The sequence below is a fragment of the Cryptomeria japonica genome, chromosome 3 (assembly GCF_030272615.1).
Source record: "Cryptomeria japonica chromosome 3, Sugi_1.0, whole genome shotgun sequence".
Taxonomy (NCBI): domain Eukaryota; kingdom Viridiplantae; phylum Streptophyta; class Pinopsida; order Cupressales; family Cupressaceae; genus Cryptomeria; species Cryptomeria japonica.
In genome coordinates this window covers 460,626,047-460,653,529 of record NC_081407.1, presented here as the reverse complement: position 1 = coordinate 460,653,529, position 27,483 = coordinate 460,626,047, and the positions used below count along the sequence as shown (strand labels likewise).

The 27,483-nt window shown below is 36.0% G+C and overlaps 1 protein-coding gene across 2 annotated transcripts in view; it reads right to left on the bottom strand.

Annotated features, from left to right (window-relative positions):
• Positions 1-23,116, bottom strand: part of LOC131062413 (CLIP-associated protein) — a 56,081-nt gene extending 32,965 nt beyond the window's left edge. The window contains exons 1-12 of one of the 2 annotated variants that reach the window (XM_057996065.2): positions 23,081-23,116; positions 22,287-22,942; positions 20,676-20,831; positions 20,427-20,489; positions 20,201-20,269; positions 19,840-20,014; positions 14,455-14,616; positions 13,709-13,806; positions 11,480-11,554; positions 11,244-11,312; positions 11,051-11,136; positions 10,845-10,962 (exon numbers count right to left, since the gene is read on the bottom strand). In XM_057996065.2, coding sequence (XP_057852048.2) covers positions 10,845-10,962; positions 11,051-11,136; positions 11,244-11,312; positions 11,480-11,554; positions 13,709-13,806; positions 14,455-14,616; positions 19,840-20,014; positions 20,201-20,269; positions 20,427-20,489; positions 20,676-20,831; positions 22,287-22,631 — 1,416 coding nt within the window. In that variant the 5' untranslated portion in view covers positions 22,632-22,942; positions 23,081-23,116. Of the gene's footprint in view, positions 1-10,844; positions 10,963-11,050; positions 11,137-11,243; positions 11,313-11,479; positions 11,555-13,708; positions 13,807-14,454; positions 14,617-19,839; positions 20,015-20,200; positions 20,270-20,426; positions 20,490-20,675; positions 20,832-22,286; positions 22,995-23,080 lie in introns of those variants that run through there. The other variant, XM_057996066.2, reaches the window with a different exon arrangement.
• Between the last annotated feature and the right edge of the window lie 4,367 nt (positions 23,117-27,483).

Sequence of the window (27,483 nt, the reverse complement as noted above, 5' to 3'; positions counted from 1 at the left end):
TGGGGATGATGGTGCTAGCATTGGTAATAACCCTGCAATGATGCTCAGTTCCAATACCCCAATTCAACCGGTCTCCTCTTCACTTGCAGGGCTTATTCCTGACACTAACACCACCATTCCCTCGACTACATCTATGCTCAAAGAACTAGAGGACAATCATATTATAGAAGTTATCTATGCCAATAAGGGTCTAGAGGAAATTAGAAGTAGCACTATGCTCCCTGACTTTCCAGGCTCCCAGTTGTCTGGGTCCGACATAGTAGGAAATATAGATAGTAGAGCTGAGCTTCCCGAAACCAATGAAGATGATGAGGAACTTATGAAAGGGCACTCCCTAAATAAAAAAAAAGGTAGGCCCGTGGGCTCCAAAAACAAGAAGAAATCTGGTGACCAGCAACGATCTCCCTACCAAGCCCCCCCCAAATCCTCCACTTTGATGAAAAACATATCTTGGAACATTCAAGGCCTTGAGTCACCTGACAGGAAATTTGTTATTAAAAGATTTTTGGATCATCATAAAAACTTGGATTTTCTTATGTTACAAGAACTTAAATCTGTTGGATTCTCCCTCGACACCACACTTGGCTTATCTGGCGAGATGCAATCAAAGTCTATACCAACCACCCGAGAGGAAAAGGAGGAGTTGGTCTTCTTATCGCCCCTAAATGGACAATGTACCTCAAGGATAAAGGGACCTCCCCCTGTAATAGAGTAGCTTGGGCTACCCTAGATATTAAGGGTTCTTGCTTTGGCATATGTTCCATTTATGCATCCAATGATTATAAGGAAAGAATTTCCCTCTGGAATTGGCTAACCTCCCTCCCAAATATCCCCTGGATCATGGCGGGGGATTTTAATATGATTGAATCTCAGAATGACAAGGCTGGGGGACTTCCGTTTGAATGGAAAAACTCAGAAAGACCTCACTGGGACAGGTTGAAACAACACTTTCAATTGTTTGACCCCCTAGAAGGCACTAAAACTAACACCCCTAACCTATGGCACACCTGGTGCAACATTCAGCAAAACACTAATAGGATCTACTCCAGGCTAGATAGATTCTATGCTAATAAGGACTTTTTCTCCTTTTCCCCCAATTAGTTTGGGAACGCGGTTGCAGTCTTACCAACTACCCTATCTGACCACTTCCCTATTCTAGCCATTATTAACATCAGGAACTCCATCACCCCTAGCCATCCTCGTAATAAGAAATTCTTGCTTAACACCTCCTTGCTGCAAGATGAGGATGTCCTAAATGCCATCAAACTAATTAGACTCTACAACTTGCAGCCACATTTCCCCCAATCCCACATGCTCAGATGGCAGAGGAACATTTCCTCCTGGCAGAGTCTTCTCCAAACCATTGGGCCAAAAAAAGCCAAGGATTTTAGATTCATAGAGAAAACTCTTACCCATCGGCTTCACTCCCTAGAACATGAAATTCAACTCCAGCCTTCTTCCCCTACCCTAGCCAAGAAGGTCTTTGAGGCTAGAGATATTCTCAGGAAGCACCAGCAGGTTAAAATCAGAGGTGCCTTCATCCGAGCCCGCAACCACTGGCTCCAGTTTGGTGATAAGGATATTCTTTAATCTACTTAAACAAAAACAGACCAGGGAAAAAATAGATAGAATAATTATAGATGATAAGGAACTCCTAGATATAAATGACATCAAAGAAGCCTTTGAACTATTTTACAAAACTATGTTTACCTATAAGGATAATGAGTCCTCAACAGAGGCCCATACCAAATGTAGAACAATTATTCCTAATAGAATCTCTGAGGACGAAGCCAGCCTCCTCAAAGCTTAGATAACCGTGCAAGAAATCAAGGATGTCATTAAGACTCCAAGGATAGCAAGGCCCCTGATGGACCCCTGCTGAATTCTACAAAACTAACATTGATTGGATCTCGAACGACCTATTGGACATCTACGATGAAGCCCTTGCCACTAGCACCCTGGGGGAGTTCATAAATAGGGGTATTATTAAGCTTGTTCCAAAGGAAGGGGACAAAGCCCTAATTAAAAATTGGAGGCCAATTACCCTCCTCAACATCTCCTACAAAATCCTAGCCAAAGCCTTAGCCTCTCGCCTTGAGAAGATCCTCCCCAAATTCATCTGCTCTACCCAAACAGGCTTCATTAGAGGCAGATACATCTTGGAGAACCTTGTAACGAGTTGGGAGTCCATGGAGTGGGCTAGAACCTCGAACCAAGACGCCGCCATGTTCCTTGTCGACTTTGAGAAAGCGTATGACAGGGTGGAGTGGGACTTCATCCTCATGATGCTCTCAGCCTTTGGCTTTCCTAGAGAGTTCTGTAACTATGTTCAAATCCTCCTCAAGGATTCATCTGCCCTGGTTGAAGTCAATGGGACCCTTTCCCAGCCTATTCCCCTATCCAGATCAATTAGGCAGGGCTGCCCCCTTGCCCCTGCTCTGTTTGTCATTGCCTCTGATGCCCTGTATTATCTCCTTAGAGATGAAACCCCATCCCCCCGTGTCCTGACGACTCTGAACTGATCAACATCCAGTTTGCTGATGACACCTCGCTCTTCCTGAAACTCTCAAAGCACAATATTGATTCCCTTAATCAAAAACTTGACATTTTCGGTAGAGCTTCTGGAGCCCGGATATCTAACACCAAATCCATCCTACTTGGATGGAAAGATCATCCTCCGGACTGGCTTCACCAGTTTGGCTATGCGTGGGGAGGACCTAATAAATTAGTCTGTTACCTTGGCATTCCCTTCTCTGTATCTCCCTCTCTTAAGGACATGTGGGGCTGGGTCAAGGGTAAGATAGATAGTAAACTCAACAAGTGGGACAATAGGGTCCTCTCCCTTGCTGGCAGGATTCAAGTCTGCCAAAAGATCCTATCCTCATACAACATATACTACTCCTCGGTATGGATGTTCAGTAATTACCAAGTCTTTGAAATCCAAAAGGCCATCAGACGGTTCCTATGGTCTGACGGGAAGGGTAAAAGGAAAGCTCACGCGGTCAAGTGGTCATGGTGCCACTTGGATAAAAAGCTAGGTGGGTTGGGCCTCAAGGATCTCAGGCTGCAAGGTATCTCCCTTGCTGCCAAATGGATTTTTCACTCATTGGAAGGAAAAGAACCCTGGAAAATCCTCATTAGAAACAACATACAAAACGATGTTCCTAAAAATGCCAAAACTTGGAAAGCCCTCCCCTTCCGTGACTTAATTGCAGGCGGTTTCCCTGTGTCTGTCCAAGGCACCTGGGTGTTTAAATCCATCTGGAAAGCCTGGGAGCATGTGCGTGGTCTCATTAACAATTCGAGCTTCAATTGTGACAATACCCTCCATGGTGAAAGGTCAATATGGTGGAACCTACATCATAACTCCAAACCCCTTGCTTTAACCCAAGGTTGCTCTGCTAAGCACTGGCATAATAAAGGAATCAAGTACATTATGGATATTCTAGAACATGATAATCTTATCAGCTGGGAGGCTCTTAGTACTAAATATGATCTCCCTGCATCGCATAAGAAGACATACAATATGATTAAAAATGCTTGCGCTCCCCTTGATCTCCCGAAGAACACCCAAGTAGACGCCCATAGGTACCTAACATTCCTTTGGAAGGATGGCTCCACCCTCCCTCATATCAAAGCCAAATCTATCTATACCCTGCTCAATAGTGACACTGCGGTAATCGAACATATCAACACTCTGTGGTATGTTAATCATACCCCCGATACTTGGCAGAAAACGTTTGAAAAGCTCTGGCAGTCCCCCATTCCCCCTAAGATCAAATGTTTCAGATGGCAATTTATGTTGGACAGATTACCGATTAGGAATAAATCGGCTGCATATGACCGGTGTTTTGTCTGCAGAAAACCTGAGACCGTGCGTCACATCTTCTTTGACTGTCCCTTTGCTAGAGAAATTTGGCTTCTGTTTGGAATTGCTATCACAGAATCTGTTTTCACTCATGATATAGTTACTAGTTTTATTCATGGACTGAGGAAGGATACTAATCTAGTGTGGCAAATTTTATCTTCTTACATTCTCTGGTTTATTTGGAAACTTAGAAATGAGGGGAAGTTCCAAGGTATTACAAGGGAACGTACTAAGTTTTTTAAAAAACTCACACATTACAAAATTGTTGTGCAGGTCTATTTTTTGATGAACCTCGAGAGAAACAAGCTACTGCGATTTCTGAAGGATGGCAGAGCAACCATGTTTGTCTACGAGATGCAAGACGACTACGCATGGGCTAGGCTCGCCGAGAACCAAGTCTCCTTTGACAAGGCAATGAAGAAACTGATAAAGGATCTACAGGACAGCAGGCCTCCTCCCTTCAACAGGATTGAGATGTGCTCCTAGATCCTAGCAAGAAAGAAGGTGGTCTGGATGGAAGGAGAACAATGCTGGACCACATGGATGGAGGACATGGATGAGGTTCTCCAATAGGAAATTATTCTGATATGTCTCCTTTTTTTTTTGGTTAAAAGAGATAATTGTATATAACCCTCTCTCTGGCTCCTCATTTTGGCGGTTGAGGCCTTGCCCCCCGCTCCCTAGTCTTGTATAAACTCTTGGTCTATTTTTTTTGGACTCTCAATATCTAATATAAATATATATATATATAATATTATCTATTTTAAATTAAATAATAATTATATAATATTATTTATAAATTTCATATTATTATTTAATATAATAATAATGTGAAATATTATAATATTAAACATAATATGTTGTTATAATTATTAATTAATAATAATGACTATTATTTTATTATATATGTGTCTATTATTATTATACTTCCTCAATTCCTTTATTAAAAGAAATTAAAATATATTCACTGTATATTCTTACTTAAACATCTAATATTATTTAATAGCTAATACTTAAATTGAAATTAAAATATTTCATAATTTTATAAATTTTAAAAATTGAAGCATTCAATTTAATCTTCCTAATCGTATAAAATATAAAGTGCTGCTATTAATTTGAAATGTGAACCTTGTAGACAAGCGGTGGAATAAGTCCAGCATCATAATTACGGTGAACAAGAAACGGAGAACCGATTAAAAAGCCGACGAAACAAAGAAATGAACGAAAAAAGGAAAAGCTCCAACTAAAAAAGAAATACGGGAATGAGGAAAGCAAATATACAACGGGAAACGGAAAATACAGCCAACAAAAATATTGCGGATAAAAATATAAAATGGTAAAACATCAATGACTCAAATCGTTTTGATCGTCTTGCAAAAATATTTGCAGTTGTGGCAACTGTTTTTTAGGATCCCATCATGTTTTTTTTGTCGATGTGGCATCTGGTTGTTAAGGTTAACTAACTTCCAGTCTTTTTTTTTGGTTTTTAAATTTTTTATGCTTTCAAGCACTTTTTTTTCTTTCAGGCGTGAGGCAACTTTTTCGGGAAAAAGTAGTGTGACAAGTCCACTTATAACAAAAGCCTATTGGCTAACTATGTTGCAGGGTTCGCCCCCCTAGACCCCTAAACTGGTCCGGTCCAGTCCTGGTCCGGGGTCCTGGTCCGGGTCCTGGTCCGGTCCGCCAATGGTCCGGACAAGGTCTGTGATTCACAGGCCTGGTTCGTACTAGGTCGAACCCAAGGGTCTGATGGCCCAAAAATGGTGTTTTTTTTGCAAAATTTAATTTTTTCTTAAATCCACCACACAAAAAATTAAAATATAACCCTAAAAGTGAGTTTTAAAACATTAACTTGGCTCATTTCACACAAGCAACATGACTACAAGTACGGGGAAAGTTGAAACAATGATACTTGAATATTAATAAACTAAACTAATAATTGTTGAAAAAATAATAATAAACTAAACTAATAATTGTTGAATGTTGAAACAATGATACTTGAATATTTTGTCATTTTGATATTAAACTTGATGTATATGATGTTGTTATGGTATGATCATGATCCTATGATTACAAGTGTATGTTGGTTTTGTTGTTTATATGATGCTATGTGACATGCTAATCTTAATTCATGCTTATAAGCTGCATATATATATAAATGTGTGTGTGTGTGTGTGTGTGTGTGTGTTTGTGCTAACGAACCCAAACCCCTTTTCAAAATTTTGCCGTATCAGTTCTTCGAACCCGAACCGGCAACTTAGAGAATAAAGTATAAATTTGAAAAGAAATATAAGGTATAAATTTAAAAAAAACTAAATAGTATAAACTTAGAAAATAAATTTAACAGCACAAAATAATTTACTTTGTCATGCTATTAAATATTAAACTTAAAAATTTATAGAACTCGGCACAATTCTAAAAAAAATCTAAAATAACGCATGTAAATAATATAACATTAAAATCATAAAACTAAACAGTAAAATTGAAGTAATTAAAAACTAAAAACTAAAAACTAAAGCTAAAAAATGAAACCATAACCAAAAAACAAACAATGTTAAACATTAAACCTTAAAAACTTAGACCATACACATTATAAAAAAATTCAAAATGCAAGCAGCAATATTAATTCAAAAAGATTCAGAATGCAACATTTAGAATGATTTGAAGATGAAAAAGAGGATGAGTGGAATTTAGCTTTTGCCTACGAGAATGAAGAATTGCTGCTGGATCTATGGTTTGGGGCCCATTTGAAGAGTTCTAAGGCAAAATATGTGGCTGCTAGGAACCAAGTCTCCCTTTTTGTGATGGGTACATCAATGGTGGTTGTGGATCAATGCACTTCTATGGTGTACAGCTTGTAGAAGGGGTTGAAACGTGGGTTTCTTCTCCTACCCCCTGAGTGTAAGGCCCAATGCATGTCATCCCCTATTGATGTATCATGTAAATCAGGTGGTGTTGGGGGTGACTCTTTCCTGGGTGGTGTTGATGTGGGTGTTTCAGCCCACAAAAATCTTGTGAACGTTACTAACTTACTAGTATTTCTTCTTCGTGTAAAGTTCATGCTTGCTCCCTTGGGGAGGACAGGTCTGTGACACCGATTGTGTCCGTGTCTGGCACTTCTTCCACTTTGTTAGTGGAAGATGGTCTTGGTGTGGGTGCTACAATGCCTCTTGTTGTTAATGAAATGGCTGGTTCTAATAGTAATAATTGTTGGCTATGTCTTCAAGGGCAGACGTGGTCATTGATGTGCAGAGGTACTTTGCTTTTCCCTCTCCCTTGCAACAGACTGAAGGTGCTATGAGTCTTCATTTGCAAATTCCTAATTCTCTGGTTGACAGGGCTTCCTCCAGATTGAAGTTTTCTTTCATCAGGAGATTTTTTGGAGCCATGCCAAACATTGAAATTTTCAGGGATCAGGCCAAGAGAAAGTGGAAATTTTGTAACCATGTAATGTCCCCTTTTTTAAATGAGATTATAATAATAAATTTAAATATCAAAAAATGAATTATAAAATATAAAATTAAAGCTTACTGTATTCAAAAGTCAAAGGGCATGATAAGATTCACGACCATTGAAGGAAAAAGATGAATAAGAGAGACCAAAAAAGATGGAGTAAACACAAGATGAAAAATTAATTTTATATGTGATTATTACTCCTTGTGGAGCAAGAACTACAGTTCACCCAACCTAAGGATGACACCCCTATAGTCCTGGAATTGGAGGACAAAAACCCACAATTCCAAATGGTGATCTCACACGGAATCACCATTATGCAAATCTGAGTTTGAATTAAAATACTTTTACAATCAGCAGCAGATTGTAGGTCAAATATCAGGCAATATTAAAGGAAGAAAGGGCACTTCATTGAGAATTAAATCACCTGGTGGAAATAGACAACTCAATCACTCAAAACCATTTTCTGAATATTAAATCTAATTAACAGAATTCATTATTAGCAGTGATTTCTGAATCATATGGATTTCATAATTATTCTAATTGTGCAGACTTCTATAATTGAGAGTTAGATTTTATTATTTAAAGGAAAATTTAATAATGGACATTACAAACCATTTCGAAATAGTTGCCATAACCTGTACAGAATGGTTTTTTTTTATTTCATTCTCAACCCATGACGATTGTGCCCGGATCCTCTTGCAGGGTTGATAGTTTCTAGACAGATAGGCAGGCTTTCCTGAAAAATGGGACCATGGTTTCCATCCTGAAAAGGAATACATCAATTGGGTTCCTTTATGGGTGAGACTCTCATGCTCAGTGATGGGAGTATTGAGAGGACATCAAATCTTGCAAATGTCTGTTATCATGCTGTAAAAAAATAAAATAGCAACTTAAGCAAGATCGCCAAAAAGGGGGGAGCAAGTAATAATGGATAAGATCGGCACCTTGAAGGATGATTAGTTACTATTATATCTTCAGCAAATAGCAATTGGGAAGGGGCAGTGGATGCAAATGGAAGGCGCGGTTGGTTTTGAAAAGAACTGATTAATTAAAGAGGGACACAGCACTTGAAGGAGTTGTATCCCTTGTTAAAAGTTGCAAGTTTGTGACTCTTCAACCCATTTTGGGGATTATATATAGGGCAGTTCTACTCTTCGAAAAGGCATCGAATAAGAATTTTGATTCTAGGTTCAATTCAGAAAAAAAGCAGCTATCTACAATATTTTAAAAAGCGATTGGTATGCAATATCATTGGATTTATTATTTATTTGTTTATAAATCTGCTAAAAAGATTTAATTTCTTTATTAAATTAAATTGCCAAGTCATCAAAAAATATTAGTAATTATTTATTTGATTTCCAACAAGCAATCATATCGGGAATCAATGTGAAACATATGATAGGGAGATGCAGCAGGCCTGGTTCCCTCATCAAGTATGCCAACCCTAAGATGTATGTGCCATGCTTGTGGGCCAAGGGGCCAAATGACTTGGAGGCCCATTCTGTGCCCTTGGGCTTGATTGAGGAGGACTGGCTCCCGGCATCCTATCATGCTTTCCCATCGAATTTCTAATATTGTTGGCTGTGTTGGAAATAAGCTATGAAATGTATCCAAATGCATTTGGGTGTTTTCAATATGGATTATCGATGATCATAACACTTGATGTTAACTATTACATTTTTTTCTGTTTTATTGCAATTGTGTAATTTATTTATAGAATACTCTTTGTAAATAAATTGTATTGTTGGAATTGTTATTTTTGGGCAAAGATCGGGTATATCCTCAAAAGGGGGCATGACATCTGTTCTATGCTAGATTCTGTGTAAATGCTATGGTGGATTTGGTTCTCCCATTTGCTATAACTTTGTCTTCCAAGTTTGGGGTATGAAGGCAAGAGATTTTCTACAAAGATTTTTCTAGCAAAAATGGCACAAAATTGACCACTATGTTGCTGATTGTTCAAACATTAGGAGGACAACATATTCTTGGAATACAAAAATATATGAATCCTTTTGTTCAATCTTAAGAGGTTATAATTGTGCTGAGTAGTATTACAGATGGTGACGATTCTTCAATAACCATGAAATTAATTGTACCCTATCCTTGACTCCTTGTGACTCTGTTGGGAGGGGTTCTGAGTTGACTAGTCAACTACAGAATTTGGTGCATGTGATTCACCCATTTCACTTTCCAAATGCAAGGAAAAAAGGATGTCATCTTTGGATGATAAGTCTTTTTGATTCAGGAGCAACAATCAAAAAAGGAATATTATTAATGAGAAATCAAGAATTTATGGTTCATTGGTTAGGCCTGGTCGCCGTATTCAAAGTTCTTTGGAGCATTTTAGTGAGTTTCTTGTTTTCTTTTGGCCCCTAGTTGAATTTTTGTCCTCATTGAACAGCTCTACAGTTGTTGTTTATAGCCTTGGGGCTATTACTTCCTTGTTGTGATCCTATACTTGGATACTAGGCTTCATTGCTATATCTTTTATGTTGTGCAAAAGGTTTTGGGGTCCTTTCGAAACCCCCTTTTTACCCCTATCAAATAAAATTTAGAACAATTGAAAAAGCATACAGAATGCAACATTTAGAACGATCCAAAGAGTAAATTAATGATATCAGATTTCCACAATCCATAATTTCATATGATTCTAATTTCTGGATTCGATTGTGTAAAAGTTTTTAAATCAACGTTTCGGATCACACTCTGTGAACCATCATCATGATACAATAGAGCTGGGAAACATAAAACTGATAAACAGTATCTGATAAAGAGTGTTAAGGGGACACTGTAGGAAGATTGATGGAGCAAGACAGTAAAAAGGATCCAATACTGTTCTTCAAAAACTGATAAACAAATTTCAAAAAAAATTGCTGTCAGAGATATTAAACTCCTTCAAATCTCAAAACAAATCATTTGCCAAAAAACATGCCTTCTGAAATCAATGTCAGAGAAATGCAATGTGAATCTGAGTATAAGATCACTCTTTTAAAACATTTTTTTTGGGTTTTAGAACTTCATTTGAGAGCTTTTTAATAGATTTTGAGAGAGATTGCAGAAGACATCATGGAAGATTTCACAAAGAAAAAGTGTTGTAATTTCAGATCTTCTCAAACATTGCTACCTTTACATAAATACAATTTGTTTCCAATAAAAATTTCATTTACATTACAAAATCATCTTTGTTTACTCAATTCATTTTCCCTTTGCTTCAATTCATTACTTGTATAAAACATTAAGTTTCTTTAATTTAGTGCATGCTGTCCAAAGGATAAAAAATTTAATGTCAATTAGCCAATAGGAATTCCAGAGCTGCTACATTCATTTTGTTCAAGACAAAAAGCTAAGTGAAATGATGGTCAAGTTCGCAAGGGAAGGACAACTTTGAGAGCACATCAAAGTCATGAAATGGAAAGGAAAACAAGACCATATTTTAAAAAGAGAACCACCAAGATTAGTTGATAGGTTACACAACCCTTAAGAAGGAAAAGCAAATGATATGACTCATCAGAACCCACACCTCACTTATGGCATCCCCTACACAGCACTTTATAAGGTCTTCGTAAAGATCAGCTGCACGCTGTATTTCAGGAGCATCAGCCCAATATTCTAGGACCAGTAATGCATACTCACAACACCTGCAGAACAAGAAAGCATATATATAATATTCCAAAGCATTACAGATGCAACAATTTTTCATGTAAATCTCCTCAATAGTGCTTATACCTGGCACGGAGAACAGCATTACGATCATTCTTGGCAGTATCGGCAATGCGAGGAAGAATACGTGAAACTTTACAGTTGCGCAGCATCTTAAGGACAAAAATTGATACAAATTCATGAAATAGATCACAAATAACACATGAAATACAATAAGAAAAAAAAATCACCTTATACGTTCATAAAAGAGCAGACCTACCGTCTTTATGCAATTATCAGCAGATTCAGCAATAACAAGGACTGTTATGACAACAAGTTTGAAAAGAGCCTGGCACAATAAAGGAAAAAGGAAGATTAGAAAAGCTGTAGTTCTCAAGGTATCATTGGTAAGCAATGGATAGAAGTTAAGACAAGCAATTAAAACAAAGTTAAATGTTTTTTTAAAGTGTCATAAAAATAAAATGTAAGATACAAAAGAAAAAGGATTGCACTTACAGGTATAAATAATTCAGCACAAGCCTCAAAATCTCCCAAAAGCTCTTTTGACAAAAGGCTCAACAAATGGCATGCCTAAATGAAGTTAGAACTATTATCAGTATTTAAATATGTAGAGGATGTGCAGCAGCATCAATTTTCAGAATTCATGTAACTGTGTATTCACCAAAATGGAAGCATACGCACATGGATATAATAGAACACATAACTAAAACTATAAAAAAAGATCAAAAAATAAACTCTTAAATCCATGATTTACTGATTTAAACACAACCCTACCTTCCAACCATCTTTTGCATTTGTTTAAATATATCAGAGATAGTAATCATTCATTTGCATTGATTTTTTTCTAAATTACTGGTTCAGGCCCCTGAACCTGTAGGTTTGGGTCCAATTCAGCCCGGATACAGATATGGTTCCGGTTCATGACAGGGCCCATCCAGGCTTCGGAAAAAGTACTGAGGTGAGGGTGAGGATTCATCTAGGACGAACCCAAGCAAACCCTTCATGAATTATCTGTGTTTTTCCTTTGAAAAATGTTTTTAAAAATAGGTTTACGATTAATTTTGTCAAATATAAATGTATGACAAGCTACATCTGTCCTGTGAGGTGTGGGAATGTAAATGCTATTCAGTCGCCACAGTCACAATGCAACTGGAAGATGACCAATCAAGACTTGAGACCTGCAGGATAGGGCATTTAAGCGCTCCTTGTTAAAATGACCTATAGCCAAGCCTGAAACCTGCTTTGTCGGGCAATGCCAAAGTATGATCGGCAGTAGGTGGGTTTGTTATCAGTATTTTAGGTTTTGTTGTTATTTATTTTTGTGCTTTTATTGTTTGCTTTTATAACATTAAACATATTATAAATATATCTTTTTTTAGTATATTTAATTTAGATTATTAATAATTTAATTATTATTTATTAATATCTTCAAAGTGTTAAATTGAACATATTTAATATTTACAATATTATAATAAATTATGTAGATATTTTAAATAAATTATTAGTATTATTATTAATAGAAAATTATAGTTACACATATTAATTTATTTAATTATTTTTAATTAAAAACAATATATTTTAATATTTATTTCTAATTAATATTTACTTTCTCTATAATTTTGTTATTATACTATACAAAAATATGTATATATTTCTAATTTTTATATGTTTTTGTATAGTTACTCATTTCTCATAGTCACAACTATGCTAAATCCTACAATTTTCAAAATGTAGGATTTAGTATAGTTGTGACCTAAGTCACCGCATTCGGTGAATTTGATCCATGAGATTCGAAATTCAACGATTTTTTTTTAAAACCAAAAAATTCATTTAAGTTCATCTTAAATTCGTATGATAAATGGGTTAGGGTTTTAATAAAAAAATTTATTTAAAAAAAGCGAGCCACAAATGTCCAAATGCTGGAGAAGCAAAAGGCGCGAATAGAAGAGACGTCGTGCATTGCAAACGCGACCAAGCAACCTTCAAATCCAAACAGAGGCAACACCCCAACGCAAAAAACCGAAAGCCCTGCAAATCCAACACAAAAAACCTTTCACTAACAATGCCCTACAAGTCTAGCATGACCCAGAAAGTATGCCATTGCAAGTCTCGCGTGAATTGATTTTCATTTTTTAGTTTTCATTAAGGTTTTATGTTTATTTAAAAATACTTTATCCTTTATGTTTTTCTATTGTTGTTTTAATTATATTAAAATTTAAAAGATACGTTGTCAAAATTTCTATTTTTTATTTAAATATAGACTAGGATGTCAATAAAAGTTTTAATATTATATTATTTATTTTAAATATTTATAAAAAACAAATATTTAATTATAATAAATTTAAATTTAAAATCTTTCTTCTTTAAAAAATAATAGTTAAACTAATTTAATTGTTTATTAAATATATTATTTATATATAAAAAAATAATAAGGCGAATTTAATGTCGAATTTTTTTTCAAATTTTTTGCCCTTGTCAAACTTCATTCGACTTTTATGGTTGCCGTGTTCGAATTCGAATTCGAACACGGTGACTTAGCTTGTGACTGTGACTAACAAGTAATAAGATGGCAACAACATGTATTCTAAGGTACAAATGAAAATTAAGAGCAATGAGTAATATCATTGTATAAACCAACATACACAAAATCAACAATCACTGACTCAAGGATGTCCAAACACTTTTTCACAAGAAGGTATAAACATAATGAATATGGTACAGAACCTGCTTTACAATACTCGAACGACGATCGGAGAGTTGAACTGTCAAAGGTCCCACTAGCTGCTTCAGAAGTGTTGGAAAGCATGCATAATCAGGAGCACCTGAAGGAAAAGAGCGAAAGTTAGCAGAAGGTTATTCATACAGCTAAAATTTCAAAAAAATCAATTTAGTTCAAAAGATTTTTTATTTTACCTGCTTGACTTATTATGCATATAAGAAGAAATTTTTAGATATTGTATGCTTGGATACTTTCGTTGAAACTACAACTTTGATATAATATAACGTTATAACTAGGGTTTTTTTTTTAATTTCAACTGAAAATATCTAGCTTCAACATACAGGTGTATTCCAACAGTTTTTCCATCCAAATGATAAACTTTTATAAGACTGATATCAACTTTTGTATGTAAGATTTGACCCTTGGGAAAATAGAAATGTAATGAGGACTGTCTTCTAATATGAACTGCTATTATAAATGTGACATCCTATGGAATCTCTTCAAATGAGCAGTAATACCTAATAGGCAATTTAATTAGTGATACCAGGTGCATAATTACCCTAAAAGAGAATGTAAAATTAGATTTTTTGTAGTTAACTTTCAATAACAGAGATCGAGTAAAATATAACAGAGATCGAGTAAAATAGAATAAGGTTGTGCTCGTCAACAAATATAAAGCTTAAAAGTATAATTAAACTAAATCTATATGAAAACCCAAGCTCACCGATGCATCAATGCCAAACATACTAACCTCCAAAAACAAGACCTTCAATTCTTTGCATGGCTGTGATCCTTACCAACCAGTCCTGCTCTGATGCCAGCATCCCAATAATCTTATCTATTTCCCTCAATAGCTCTTTCTCAGAATATACTTTCACAGGATCAACAGGCTTCTCAGTAACTTCATTATCCCCTGCCATTCACATTTAGAATGAGATAATGATCCTAATTACCCTAAACTTTACTTTAAACACAACATCTCTCATTGAAATTAAAACATACACTAAAGAAATAAATGAAGAAGTGTCCTGATGCATATGTCTCTTTAGAAAACAGACATTTGATCAAAATCCAGTTCATAAAGTACGCTCATTGTATTAAAATGTTAAAATCAGACTGATGCACATGTTCCTTGAGAAAACCAGATCTCTGATTAAAATCCAGTCCATAGAGTAGAGTCATTGTATTACAATGTTAAAGTCGGACAGCACAATGCAAATTCTCCAACAGAATCAAAAGATAAGAGATGTTCATTAAAACATATCTAATCTACGGGCACTGCAAAAAAAAGTACCCAAGAAGATCTTCCAAAAAAGTGCAAAAGAAAATGAGTGACTGAATGTCTACATAATAAGTTTAATTCAAGGCACAAACTCATATAAATAAATTGTGATCCAGCTGCAAGCTTAGGCTGACAGTAACATAAGAGGCATTTTCTCAAAAAAGAGGCTGATCCTAGCACAAAGAATACACATCAGATTTTAAAAGATGATGCATAGTTAATAATTATGTAATTCGATAGCTCATACAACATCCAAAATATTTCTAGTGAAATCAAACCAACCTACTGTTCCATAAATTTTCCAACCCAAAGAATAAACTCCTTTAAGATACAACAAAATATTCATACTAAATAGTATCAAAACTATAGTAAATCGTCTGAAGACTCTGAACGATATCATGCCCTAGAATGTTGGGCCATTTAATGCATCAAATGGCATTAAAAAAGGTGCAAAGACATCATGTTAAGCCTCACAAAGAGTGCCTTGGATGGCATCCATCAACCTTTACTAGCTCTCGAGGCTTATGTAGAAAACAAAACAAAATAGGGTCAACTAAATGGCTGAATCTTCACAACAAAGTTAGGGATTTGTTTAACAAATTTACTAAATCTAAGATAGACAATGATTTTTTTAAAACAAAATATTGTTGTCTAGGGTTGGTTTTTATATTTTTATAGATTTCTCAAAAAAACCCCAATAATTGTTTTTAACTAGTTTCAGCCTTCAAGTGATCATACTATGTGAAAAAGATTTTGCATGAACCTATTGCAGAAATATCCCTAATTCAAACAAAGTCAAATACAAGTTTTGTCGCACTGAATGTTGTGGGACCATTTACTGAATCAAATGGCATTATGCAAATGTGTTAAAATGTTAAACCTCACAAATAAAACCTCCCAAATGCCACCCATCAGGCTCTATTGGCCGTTGAGGCTTATGCAAATTACAAAACAAAAAAGGCAATGACAACTCTTGGATCATCGTCTTCTAAGCAAGTTTAATTTTCAGAATTGAATATCGGTTGTCATTTTCAAGTTTTTCATTGGAAAACTAGAAAAAAATCAAGGTTTATCATAAATCTATCTGGAGACATCACATAGGTGGAAGAGTGGAATGGCAAGGTGCAGAAGACCTGGAATAGATTCTAAGTAAAAAACAGGTAGATTGCAAAGAGTTTGTTCCAACAAAATCCTAACCATACCAGGACAGCTGTGTCTTGGTACAAACTACCTGATAATAGAAAATTGAGAGGTCCAGTCACTAGGACTCAAAAACACAATTGCGTGACCTTTGCATTTCAATCTTTGAAATTTACGCAGAGTTGCCCCTTGCTCTACTAGTTGTCAGTGTGCTTGAAATTTTTGCATTCAATGTGTCTGGAGAAGATATTAAGCTCAAATTTGTAACTTGAAAAAGAAAATTGGTTGGGTTTGCTTGGGAGCCTACCTTAGTCAAGCCAGTGTTTGATTTATTTCAACCTCCACATGCAACAGAAAAAAAAATTATAATGTGTGACCCTTAGGTGTGGATGTTTGTGGTATGTGCAAGGTATTGCAGCTACAAATGAAACCCTATGGAATGTCTAACACTAGTGTGGTGTGCGTTATGCATTTTGGAAACAGGCAAGAGTGTGAGGTTATCCGTTATAGGTTTTCATTTTAAATAATTGTAACGCATATAGGTTATGAAGGAAAATTGTACGAAATTGGAAGTGGTTAAAACCAGAATTCAAATGTTGGAGAGTAAATTCTATAAGATTGACGTGTGTGTGTGTGCGTGCATGCGTGTGTGTGTGTGAGTGAGAGAGAGAGAGAGAGAGAGAGAGAGAGAGAGAGAGAGAGAGAGAGAGAGAGAGAGAGATCCATAACAAAGTATAAAATAGAATATTTATAAAATTGGAACCCCTGATAGCCATTCAAAAATGTAAAATCTCCACCAAGAGCAACTTTTTTGCATTTTATAACAGTTTAGTGTGCGGATCACAGTTGTGACTTTGCTATGGAGGAAAGTTGCAGGAAATTGCAAATGAAAGAGGAGAGCTTTACAAAATTCACAAAAGGGAGAGTAAGTCAAAAATCAGAATTTAAATCTAAGAAAGGGATTTCAAAAGATTGCTATGCAAGAAAGAGAGAAAGAAGTAACAAAAAGATCCATGATAAAATTCAAAATAGAAAATACATAAAATTGACACGCATGGTAGCGCTATTCAAAAACACCACCAAGAATGGCTCTTAAACATTTTAAAATAGTTCAGAGCGCACAGACACTACCATTATTGCAGTTGTGACTAGGTCACTAACATGCTTGCAATAGGGTAAGTCTAGGAGATGTTCAAAAACAGATAACGATAATAACATTTAAGAGGGTTGTATCCTAAAACATGCTATAGAAATAGTCACTAGAATGAGTGCACAATATAGAGTAGAATTTGCAATGTAGGCAATTTCAGGAAGATCCTTTGAAGGGACATTACACCAAATGTTCTGTTTGTAGGTTAAGTGTTAGGTTTTATGATCTTATATATTTCTATACTCTGATTGAAAGCCGTAATGGTTTTATTATATTAATATTACATAATTATTAATCAGAAAAGGAAATAAAAACTTGATTTAAGTCAAATCTAAAAGTGTGAAAGTCGAGCATTTTTTAAAAGGTTTGGAGGAGCCATTTAGCTAGGTTAAAAGCAGTCAAATTATGAAGGTTTGTGTGGTTTCAATGGCTTTAATTTAGGGGAGCCCCCACACCCACAAGGAGCGCTGCCCTTCAACCCTGCTGAGGGCACTGCCCCTTGACCCCACTGGGGGTGTTGCCCCCAAACCCCCACACAAGAGGTAACCCAGCTGGAGGCATTGCCCCTCAACCATACTAGGTGCTGCCACCCTAGATCCCTACTCTCATTTTAATTTTCTCTCTATATCTCTATGCTACTAAAATGCTTATAAAATGAAAAAAAAGTAGTTCTTTTTATATGTTTTTTGATAATCCAGTTGTTTCCTGTTTTTTTCCCTATTTTTTGAACAAATCTTATACTTTTGGTTTGCCAATTTTTTTCCCAAAACCTTTTTGCTGCTATGAAACTCAGCACCTTCTTTCTGGAGAACAATAACCATGACAAACTAGAAATGGCCATCTGAAGCAAATATTTTTCAGAAATAGTTCAAGTGCACCACAGCAGATACATCTAGACAACAACCACAGTCAGCGATTGTTGGATAAGTGATGCTAACAAAGTCAAATAGCTGCTGCAGAAATCAGCTTCAGGCAATCTACAGTTCACTGGAAAATAGCAGTTTGGATGCAGCTATTTTTAGGAGAAATTATTCCAGATTTAAAGCAAAATTTTTTACAGCAGTTAAATACTAATTTAGAAAGATAACTTTAGGATTTTATTTATACTTTAGTCACTGATTTTTAAGTGGAGTTAGTTGCTGTTTTTACCTTATGTTTCTGCTGTTTATAGTCCCCCAGGTTTAGCACCTCATTTTTGTGCTTTATCACCCAGTTTGCCACTGCATAATTATATGCATGAAAGGTGATTATATTTGGATGCTTTTATCAGTTATTTTGGAGAGTTTTGAACTCTATAAGAACCGTGCCTATTCTTTTTCATAGCAAACGGGTTCAGGGCATAATATCAATGTGTTTATGGAACTTGTGTTGATCACCCAATTTCAGTTCTGTTTATGGTGATTTACTATCTGCTGTAAGTTGTTCATTATGTTGAATAATATATGTTACAAGTAATTTTTTTATTGCTACAAACGAATTTTGAATTGGCTTAAAGGAAAAGTGAGATCAACTTAAAATCTTCAGCAATTTCATCTACTGCAGACATCAAGAAGCAAGACAAGGATGAAGACATGTGTGACACCAGTGGAGATCTTTCAAACCTGTAAACTAGATATGATGCAATTGTAACTAGATGCACAAGATAGTCGAGGAAAATCGAGAGAAGACCAAGGTCATTTTTCATCCTGCTAGAAAAGGAACAGCAAGTAGATATAGAGAAGCACCATATGCTGAAAGTCAACAAAAAATTTTATGCCAAGTTTGAGGCTATTTTAGCTGTGTCCAAGTTTGAGGCTATTTTAGCTGTGTACAGCTCTACTTGATCTGGCTCAAACTGGAGTTTCTACTGATGATTTGAATTGACTTTTCTAGGAGTAATTTGCTATGACCATAACTTTTTTGACCAACAAATTACAAGTATATCTAGTTCTCAAACAACCCTAAGTCTTATGTTTGTTATGATCTACTAAGTCTATAAATGGATATCGCATTGGTGGCATGAACATGTTCTTTGGAATCCAATTTTGGTCTCCTAGTATGAAAATGTGAAACTGCCAGAACCTAGACCTCTGCATTATTTTGGACTTTCATTTTTCATGCCACACTCCAGTATCTAGATCTTTACATTACAGGTTCCATAAATAATGAGATTACATTCCTCGCTAATACAGTAATTTAAATTTATATTTTTCAAACAAGTAAGATATCAAACAGCTCATTTTTCATATTTTAATAAAATGCTGGAGCCACAAAATATATGTAAAGTGCACTAAGCTTTTGAACAGGTTTTAAGGATCAGCACACCAAGCCTTCTAAAAAAGTTAAAAATCATATACACTTCCACGCACAACGCCTTACAAAATCTTTATGTAAACACAACTGTTAAACATTCAAATCAAGAACTTAACCAAAATCCTACATACAGCACAATTCAAGAGGAGATTTATCCTTTCATAATACTAGTAAAACAATAAAACTTAGTCATAACTTGTAGCAGGCAATAAAAAGTTGGAACTCGGCCTCTCACAGAAAACATAAGGTGAAGCCACACCAACACCACTAACCAGCAAGTGACGCTTCGCGAACTGCAGTCTTTGCCTTTGGACTGTTTCGCTTGTTGCCCATAGCAGGGAGACTTGTAGATGACTTTATTTCTGAAGATGCAACATTGCCACCCAATGCATCATATGACCGCACCTTTGGTTCTATCTTCTCTAATCTGGCATTTATTTCCTTCAACTGCACTAAACAAATATTAATATGGCAGCAAGACGAATATCCACTTTAAATATGAATTTTGAGAACATAAATAATAATGGCAGTATCCTGATCTGTCCTCCAGCCAAATAAAGCACCAAACAAGGGAAGCACAACATATTTGCCCTACAAGAACGAGAAAAGTTACAAATATCTTATGTAGAAAACCTGGCTAGGACGAAGACTATGCCGTTGAAGCTCTTCACGGAACTGAGGTCCTCCATGCTGATACATTTCCTGAAAAAAGCAGGTATCAGTGTATCGATGGAATAATAAGATATAAATCTCTGATACAGCCTATTCTGAACAAACTTACAAAAATGAAGTTCAGTATAAAATAATAAATATGGTTTGATGCACTCGATGCTTAAAATCCAAAAATGTGTGACCCTACCTCAAAACATAATATAGCTGCTTCCCTGGCATTGCTGTTTGGGTCATCAAGTAATTGTAAAACCTGAAATACTAAGAAGCATTAAGACATAGAATGGTGATACATGAAGGTTTGATGACAGTAAAAAATAACCATATGACATCACATTGACAAGGCCACTGAAGACTTTGCTATTGAGGCATAGGAAGCATGATTCTAAAAAATATTGCAGACTGTGATTTCAATGGGAGTGATGGAGAATTTCATTACCGATGGAAGCAGCACACGCTGAAAAGGAAGCTCAGTAGCAGCAAAAAGACTAATGGCATTTGCGACAGTTCGAGCAAACTCTTCACGAACTCGCCAACTCTTGTGTGTCCAAGCATAGCTCCCTGTTCTCTCCACAATTATCGTTGGTGATGAAACCTAAAGACAAAACCTGTGTTTTTTAAAACCCTGTAATGAACAAAACCAAATCTGCAATTTTCACCATTTCAAAATAAATGCAATAGACTGGTTACAAACCACACACAACGTGAATTTTGAGTTACCAGAACAATCTTCTACCCAAATTTAAGATATTTCTGAAAACAATCTTTGTCAATATCACATAAAATGTCAAATGCCATATTGAAGTAGATATGTTTAATTAAGTCTGTTTTAGAGCATTGATCATAGAAACAAATAAAGTTTAGAAGGGTCTTGAAATATCATTTGTCCCTCCACAACTATACATTCTAGTTTATTAACAACTATCCCAGCGCCATAACTCACATGACCAACTGGAAACATGGATAGAGGTATCGAGCTGGCAGATACAGGAAAGGGGGCAGGTATGTTATTTTGAAATAGGGAACAGTAAATATAAGATCCAGTAATATTATTTTTAAACATAATCACCAGGAGGTAAGAGTGTCGGTTTGATGACCATAACAATAAACTATTTACAGCATTTATTTTTGAAAATGCTGCTTTGAGAAATAAAGGATATGTTCCACCGTTGTTACCATGTAACAAACAAAAAACATTGGTAATCATCTCAGGTGAAAAATATAGCCCAATTGATGAGGATGTTGCTTTGTCGTGCCATAATCCCCAGAGAACCGGATTCAATCCCTGGGTAACCCTAACTAAATGTATTCACCCTAGTCATGGCAGCTCAGCCAAATGAGAAATCTGGTGCTAGCATACACTTACTTAGCATGTTGTAATCAGGTACTGAAGAGCATAGATGCCAATATCTTACTACCTGTTGTGTTTTTTTTTGTGTATATATATATAACTTAAATTATTTACATAGAACAAGGGTTATAACTTCTGGTACTACGTGTTCTAACCATACCAAACTCCAGTTTTCCAAGGAGTGAGAAATGGTCCAATTCGGTGCTATAAGAAAATCCAACATGTGCAAGGCTGATTTGAGAGCATTAAACGAAACCTCAATTTGCTAAAAAACCTCCTATCACTGCAAATATTGTAAATGACGGCGCGGATAATTATGAGCAATTTATCTTGGCTTCTGAAATAATGTATCTAAAGCAAATATTCGTGGCACTGAGAATTATGAGCAAATATCTTAGCTTCTGAGAAATGTAGCTTAACCAAATATTCGTGCCAGGGAGCACATAATTCATAGTAGACGCTATTTTCACCATTCTTGTGACGAATAAATATAAAAGCCAATGATATGCATATCAGGTGAAAGATATGCGGAATGTTGCAATTTTAGGTATATACGATTCCGTCAAATTCGGGGCAAAATAAAATCCGAAAAGTAGAGGATTGATTTAACGGCGACAGTCTAAAGCTCAATTTCGACGAACCTCTCCCCAGCCACCAATAACATAGCAAATTAACTGTGCTTCGTTCATATAAAGTTACCTCCATGAGAGCGAGCAGCAGCCTACGAGCCGCATCGCGCACGGGCTGCTTCCCGTCGCCGAGCCGCTCAACAATGGCGGGAAGCAAGGCATTAAAATGCAGCTTCAAATGTTCCCCTGACAAAGCCGCGGCAGAAGCCAAGGCCTGCAGGGCGCCCTGACTGACCCGAAAATTGTTGTCCTTCAAGAGCGCGAGCGAGGCATCCACCAGATTGCTCACCTCCGTCGCATTCAGCGCTTTGGTCGAATGTTCGAGAAGCTGCTGCAGTCTCTCCACCCCTGCCATGCGCTCCTTGGTGTCCTTCGCCTGCACCATTTCTATCGCTTCCTCCATTCTGCTTCCCATTCACCAACATCTGGACGCCACCGATCCACCCGCCCCGGATCTGCGTGCCTCTGCCTAAATGCAGGGCTCCATTCAACCACCACACCGGACTCGACCGCAATGCTCCTCAAAGCCTAGGGTTACTAAAATTGAGACTTCAAACGTTGGATCTACCAAAAATCCAGAACAACAAACCGCTGCTCAAACCTGATCCAGAGCCTGCCTGCCTGTCTTCCTTCCGACGCTAGGGTATCATTTCATTTCATTTGGCCTTGTCTATTGCACTTCTTCTCCTTACCAGCATTTCCTTACATACACAGGCTTCTCTTCCTCTGCACTCGCCCAAAAAGCAAGAAAGAGGTAATAAGCTCTAGAGAGAGACAACAAATTGGCATTTTATGTCACCTTTTAAATCCCAACAAAAATAAAAAATAAAAAATAAAAAACTCCAGCCAATCTTCAAACCCCACCTTTTCAGAACTCCCCAGTAAGCCGTCAAATGCACTCTGGCGACCTGTCAAAAGTTAGAGCGCTGTGAGGTTTTATGAGTGGCGCTTAAGATTAAATCTTTTCTATATTTATTTATTTGTTTACCTTTTAATTTAGAGGCGAAAAGGTTGCTGCGATTAGATGTCTAATTTGGCTATCATAATCAATCTGCGTCAAAGGCTGGCTGTATACTTGAATTTAAAGCTGCCTTTCCCAATGCGTGGGCTCTGTATTGTTTTGCCATTGTGGGGGACTCCAATGTGTATCTAGTGTTTATACTGGTATTTTTTTTTAATTGGTCGTTGGTTAGTTAGCCACATACGATTTGTGTTGTGTGAAAAAAGGTTAAAAAGTTTTGCTAGTCATGGAGGTAATCATTGTGACTAACGAGCATGGACCACATTCCATGCCTTCAAAATGAATTCATGTCAAACTAACTTCGACGCTAATCATTATATACAAATGTGAGACAACCAAATTCTACGTCTTTTCAAGTGAAAGGCCGTTTTTCTTACCTGTACAATTCAATGAAATCAAACGTCGACGAGAAAGAGCAAAGTGAGTACAAAACTAGACATGAATTTGGGGGGGTGTATGTGCGACTGTTGTTGGTAAATCCTCACTTTATTTTTATATTATACAATTTTAAAGAAAAAAGGTTTATATTGTATTTCAATTAAAAAAAAGGTGGGTGAAAAAAATATATATATGTTGAAGTTTAAATAAGGTAGAGTCTTAATCAACAAAAAAAAATTGTTAAAAGATAAGAGTTAAGTCATTAGCAAAAGGATAAAAAGTCACTTAGTACATCATCATTTCTGGCAAAAATCAATCTTGATAGAAGATGGCCTATTATAGAAAATATTTGGCATATTATATCCATTCCTAAACAACAATGATATTATTGAGATTGTATCGAGGTTGTATGATGTCAATCTATTTTGGTTGAATAATCGACAAAAGCATATGTCACAATATAAGAGCAAGAACTTTTTTTTGCGATTGGGGGAGGGGGGGTCATCGCAACCTTGAGCCTTGTTATTAAAATGGAGAAAATTGCTTCTCAGAGATCCTTTAGAATAAGGACTTGCTCGTAGAAAGTACATTGAGAGAGTGAAACCTAACAAAAGATTGCACACAAACAATGTTGTAAGGCAATAGTTCATTTAGGAGTGCCCACTTGAGCTTTAAAAGCTTACTCATAATGGCACACAAAAGGATGATTGGTAGTGGTCAATAGGTGTCGATTTTTTTTACTATTTGAATAATATGAGAAGTGTGATGATCATCAAGGGAGTCGAAGATCTCCTTTGAAATTTCATCACTAATTTTAGGTCAATAAAGGCAAGCTCTAATTTGAGCAACTTCTTTAGGTGAGTGATTATCAAAAATTTACTTTTATTGATTGTTTTTGGCAACTCTTGATTAAATTGTACTTCAAGGGTGTCGATGGCTTGGTGGAGCGTTGAGGTGGTGGCCTCATCAAAGGGGCAATGAAACTATAATAATTAATTCTCATAGATTCAAAGAAAATTGTAGGTGCATTTGAGAGCATGTTCTACCAGACAATTTAACCTATTAAATAACAATGGCAATGTTTCAAATTCTAGATATGGTGGATGTAGGCTAATGTGCGATGATGAGTTAGTAAGTATATGTTTAAAACAAATTATCATTTTAAAATTAAGTTGAGTAAGTTGTTATTCAATACAAAAGTGTATGAAAAAAGTGATATGAAAGCAGAAGATCAAGCAAAGGTTTAATTGGTAGCGAGAAAAAATTGGCAAGGAAAAAGAGATTAGGTTGTTACCATGGCTCTATAAAGCCATTTGAAAATTGTATTAGATTTAACACAAAAATTGGTTTTTATATACAATATAAGTTGGTTATGATAGTGGCCAATATTAGGATCCAATATCACATGTGCTTGTGGTACCAATCATCTTGTTCACCTATCATCCACCACATAGGCAAAGTACTAGACTTATCATATGTCACTTCTACCATATTAAAGTCTCCATAGATAGCCTAATTAATAACAAAACTTGAATCAACAATCCACGTCAAAGAGAGGTTCTTACAATAACATCATTGAGGCAAAAGCATTGATGACTCCAAAAGAGTGGTTGTCAATATTACGAAGAGCTCTTAAATCATAATTAGTGGGGCCACAACCCTAGCCAACTAATTGTAGGATGCCAATTTAAGATATAAAAAAAAAACACAACACTACAACTAGTTTCATGATTACTATACAGAAAGAGACTAGTTGACCATAAAACATGGAAAATAGTAGAAAGCACATAACTATAAATCTTTACCTCTTATGAATAGAGAATGTCAACACTAGAAATATGTGTCAGTTGTGTCTCATAAAATATTTTAGCGTAAATTATATTAAACTTCAAACATATAGGAAACAAAATCCATTGACAATAATCAAGAGTCATAACTTTGCTCTACCCTCATCAAGAGTTGCATATATATTCTATAAAAAGTTAGCCTCTAACAAGAGTATCGACACTACCTAATTGAATTAGTGTTTATCATGTCTTATTTTATCTAAAACATACTTGCCTTCTTTTGAATGCCCAATCAAATTGTGAGACTAATGAGGAATTATTGGAGGGGAAGAAGAGGGCAAGTGAACAAAAGTGTTTGGTTGAGAAGATAAAATAGAAGCTACAATTGGTGTTATAGTAAACTTTTTATTTGTCTTATTGAAAGATTTTTCATTAGAAGGAACAACATCATACCCCTTTTCCTAATATTTTGAAACCATGTCACTCTAAGATTTAGGTGGCAAACCACCATTGCCACTTGTGGCTCTCAACTATAGATGAATCCTCCTCTTTTTTTGGAGGCAGAGCCTCATTTGTAGGCCTAAGAGTGGAGTTACAACAAGGAGAAATAAAAGGATGATATATAATCTTCTAGTCAAAGGATTAACACGTATAGAAATTATTTAGTAAGTCAGACTTATGAAACACTGGGTGTATCCCATCAAACCAATGTAGATATCAATCAACTCTTTCATATATTTAGAGAGATCAAACTCAATGCATATGCATTTTATAAGTGGGTTGAGAAAAACTTATATACCTCGACTCAAGTAACATTGCCTAAGGAAGGTGATGAATTGGAGGTGGAATGGAAGATGACGACTTGGAGGTTGAATGGAAGATGATGACTTGGAGGTGGAATGGACACAGGTCACCGAAAAAACAAGAAAGAAAAATAAACCGATGTGGGTGTTGAAGGAAATTTGGGTTGGCCTTTGCAAATTGAAACTAGAAACAAGGATGTAACAAAGGAGATAGCTAATAGGAGGCAAAGAACTTTGGGTGGCCTCTTAGAATCTAGAAAGAAAAAACATTAACCTGGGATTCCTAGTTGGGATCTCCTACTACTCTAGGTAGAGTAGTATTTTTGTGTAGTTTTGATGAAGATCCTCTCTTGGAATATCAAAGGGTTGAATAGCCCTGTAAAGCATCATATTTTGAAATGCACCCTTATGGAGCAAAAAGTGGATATTTTGTTACTTCAGGAAACTAACAAGAGGTTTGATTCTTTTTGTAATGTGGTTAAAGCTATATGGCCTACTGTTGATTTCTCTATTAGCGATGTTGATGGAGCCTCTGGTGGATTGGCAACATTATGAAACCCTACTAGGTTGACTAGTAGCACTAGGTATGTTTCTAAAACTAGTCTCTTAGTTCATTTTGAGAATATTGCTACCAACCAAGAGTGGAATTTACTAAATATATATGCCCCTAATGTCAAAGCAACTAGGGTTGAGCTTTGGCATTCTTTGGTGAATCATATTAATAGCAGGCACCACAAATCTTGGATGTTAGGTGGTGACTTTAACACTATTATTTCATTCTAAGAAAAATGGAGGTATTGAGGATTTCAGTGACAGTATGGACAACCTAGCAGACTTTATTGTTGCCACAAGTCTAGTTAATATTGACCTTGAGGGAGCTAAGTTTACCTAGTCTAACATACGTTAAGGTAATCACTTAATCCAAGTCAAGCGAGACAGGTTTTTTTATCTCTAGTAGCTAGGATATTTATGCCAATATCTCTCTTAAGGCTCTTCCAAGGGCATGCTCATATCACAACACTATCCTTCTTACCTAGAAAGATAACTCTAGAAAAGGCACCTTTCCTTTCAGGTACGAGATTTTGTGGACTCTCCATCATAGCTTTAGGAATCTTGTTGAACAATGATGAAATTCACTAGTTAATAATACCCCTATATTTAAATTTATCCAAAAACTAAAATTCATTAAGGAAAAAGTCAAAGGATGGAGCCAAATTTCTTTTTGAAATATCTTTCACAGGAAAAAAAAGTTCCTAGAGGATAAGCTTGTTCAAATTT